The sequence below is a fragment of the Salpingoeca rosetta genome, assembly GCF_000188695.1.
Source record: "Salpingoeca rosetta unplaced genomic scaffold supercont1.4, whole genome shotgun sequence".
NCBI classification, from domain to species: Eukaryota; class Choanoflagellata; order Craspedida; family Salpingoecidae; genus Salpingoeca; species Salpingoeca rosetta.
Window position 1 is genome coordinate 2,215,112 of NW_004754930.1, and position 2,500 is coordinate 2,217,611.

A 2,500-nucleotide genomic window follows, 5' to 3' on the forward strand; every position below is an offset into this window, starting at 1 on the left:
CTATTCATGCGCGAAGGCGTCGTTCTGGTCACTGCTGAATGATGATGACACCGTGCACGCGTATTTACCCCCTCCTCCTCTCTGCGTCTGCCCCATTGCATACCCTCTTTGCTTGCACGTGTGTGTGTATGTGTGTCTTCAGCACTGGCGTGCTGGTTGTGCTGCATTCGCTGCACGGGTTTGAGGAGCACACGCACATGCACGTGCACGCCAAGGGCGATTGGTGGCACTTTGCTCTCTTTGTCGTCCTCGCGTCCATCTCAATGGTGTGATTAACATATGCGCGCGCGCGTGTGTGTATGTGTGTGTGAGGGTTGTACAGACATTTGCACTTGCGATTGATGAGTGAGTGCATGCTTGCTTGCTTCTCTCCTCCCTAACATACCATTTGTGTGCGTGTGTGTGTGTGTGTGTGTGTGCAGTGGCTGAGCAACTGGTCCTACATCTTCGCGCGTCGCATCCCGCGTCTCGGCCTCGACGAGGTGTGTGTGTGTGTGTGTGTGTGTGTGTGTGTGTGTGTGTGTGTGTGTGTGTGTGTGTGTGTGTGTGTGTGTGTGCTCTTTTGTGTTGCGTGAACATCTGACCAGAGCGGATATGTTACCACACTAGCCATCTTCTTTTTTCCCTCACGTCACTCCAAACCACCAATCACCAATCACCAGACGCTGTTCTACCAAAATGCATACAGCGCGGTGTTTGTGGACCACTTTGCGCTCATCAGCCGCCGCAGCAGCAGCAGAGACGAGGCCGAAGATGACGGCGATGCCAAATTCGTCCTCTCCACGGAGGAGGTGCTCAAGGAAAGCTCAATCTACGTCTGCACCACAATGGTACGCAAGCGCACACACGCACTCGCACTCGCACACGCACTCGCACACGCACACGCACTCGCACACGCTCATGCGTGGAAGGGCTTTCTTCTTCGTCGGCACCAGCGGCTGCATTGTCTGTGTTTGTGTCCACCACACACCGGCTGTCCCCAAAGCAAGAACAGCACCTTGCATCTAAGCAACATCTTCCTTCCACCCCACACACTCACCCCTATCCTCCTTCCTTTCTTCCCTCCTTCCCTCCCATACACCCGCAACACTTCAGTACAACGAGAGCGAGACGGAAATGGAGCAGCTGCTGCGGTCTGTGATCAACTCTGGCCTCCACCTCTCTGGCTCGTGCAACTTTGAGAGCCACATCTTCATGGACGGGGGTATGCAGGCCGACAACGAGCCTGGCAACAAGGCACTGCAGCTGCTGCGCGTTCTCCACCGCACCATCAAGTCCATTCTCGGGGTGAGCGCACCGCGTGTGCGTGTGCGTGTGTTGTGTGTGTTGTGTGCGTGTGTTGTGTGTGTTTGTGTGTGTGTGTGTGTGTGTGTGTGTGTGTGTACATGTACATCTGGGCTGGTAGTATATGCGCTGTCAGTCAAGTTTTGCCATGATACTCTCCTTCCCCTTCAACGTCGTCCACATCACCGCGTACTCATCGTCACCCTCCACACATCACACCACCAGAAAAAATTCTTTGAGAATGCGAAAGCTGAGCGTCACGCGCGCGTTGGCCGTCGCATCAGCACGCCCTTTGGCATGCGCGTTGAGCTCAAGCTGACGGAGAAGTTCACCATCCACATCCACTTGAAGGACCCACGCCGTGTGCGCAAGGGCAAGCGGTGGTCGCAGGTGATGTACATGGTGTATCTCACGCGCTACGTGCTCGACTTTAAGAAGAACGGCCGGTCCGACAACGCGTATGTGCTGGCGACTGACGCCGACATCAACTTTACGGCGCACGATGTGATTGCGCTGCTGATGATGATGGCACGTGATCGTGGTGTTGGCGCCGTGTGTGGCCGCACATATCCTCTCGGCAACGGTCCGCTCGTGTGGTACCAGCACTTTGACTACGCTGTTGGCCATTGGTTCCAGAAGGCAGCCGAGCATGTGCTGGGCACGGTGCTGTGCTGCCCGGGCTGCTTCAGCCTCTTCCGCATCGACGCTCTGCGCGAAGTTGTACTCGAGTACTCGTCGCACGTCGACCAGGCATTCGATTTCCTGACAAAGGACATGGGGGAGGACCGCTGGCTGTGCACGCTGCTCGTGACACGTGGCTGGCGCCTGGAGTACTGCGCCGCCGCAAAAGACCGGACGTATTGTCCGGACAGCCTGGAGGACTTCTTCAAGCAGCGTCGACGCTGGATTGTCAGCACCGTGGCCAATATGGTGCAGATTCTTGGCCTGGGCCGCGTGGCTGTTCGCCGAAACCCCTCCGTGTCTTACGCCTATATCGCATACACCGGGCTCATGCTCGTCTCAACCGTCGTCAGGTGTGTTGTGTGTGTGTGTGTGTGTGTGTGTGTGTGTGTGTGTGTGTGTGTGTGTGTGTGTGTGTGTGTGTGCGTGTGCGTGTGTGCGCGTGTTGTGCGTGTTGTGTGATGTGTGTGTATGACACTGTGTTTCTGTGTTTGTTGTTTCCTGCTCTCACGGCATGTGCTTGTGATCCTTCCTC

At 56.1% G+C, this 2,500-nt stretch overlaps 1 protein-coding gene across 1 annotated transcript in view; it reads left to right on the plus strand.

The window, feature by feature from the left end:
- PTSG_01542 (chitin synthase 1) overlaps positions 1-2,500 on the plus strand; it is a 12,914-nt gene that overhangs the window by 4,330 nt on the left and 6,084 nt on the right. The window contains exons 14-18 of the mRNA XM_004997463.1: positions 143-266; positions 423-482; positions 663-830; positions 1,096-1,287; positions 1,510-2,318. Of these exons, the coding sequence (XP_004997520.1) occupies positions 143-266; positions 423-482; positions 663-830; positions 1,096-1,287; positions 1,510-2,318 (1,353 nt within the window). The remainder of the gene's footprint in view (positions 1-142; positions 267-422; positions 483-662; positions 831-1,095; positions 1,288-1,509; positions 2,319-2,500) is intronic.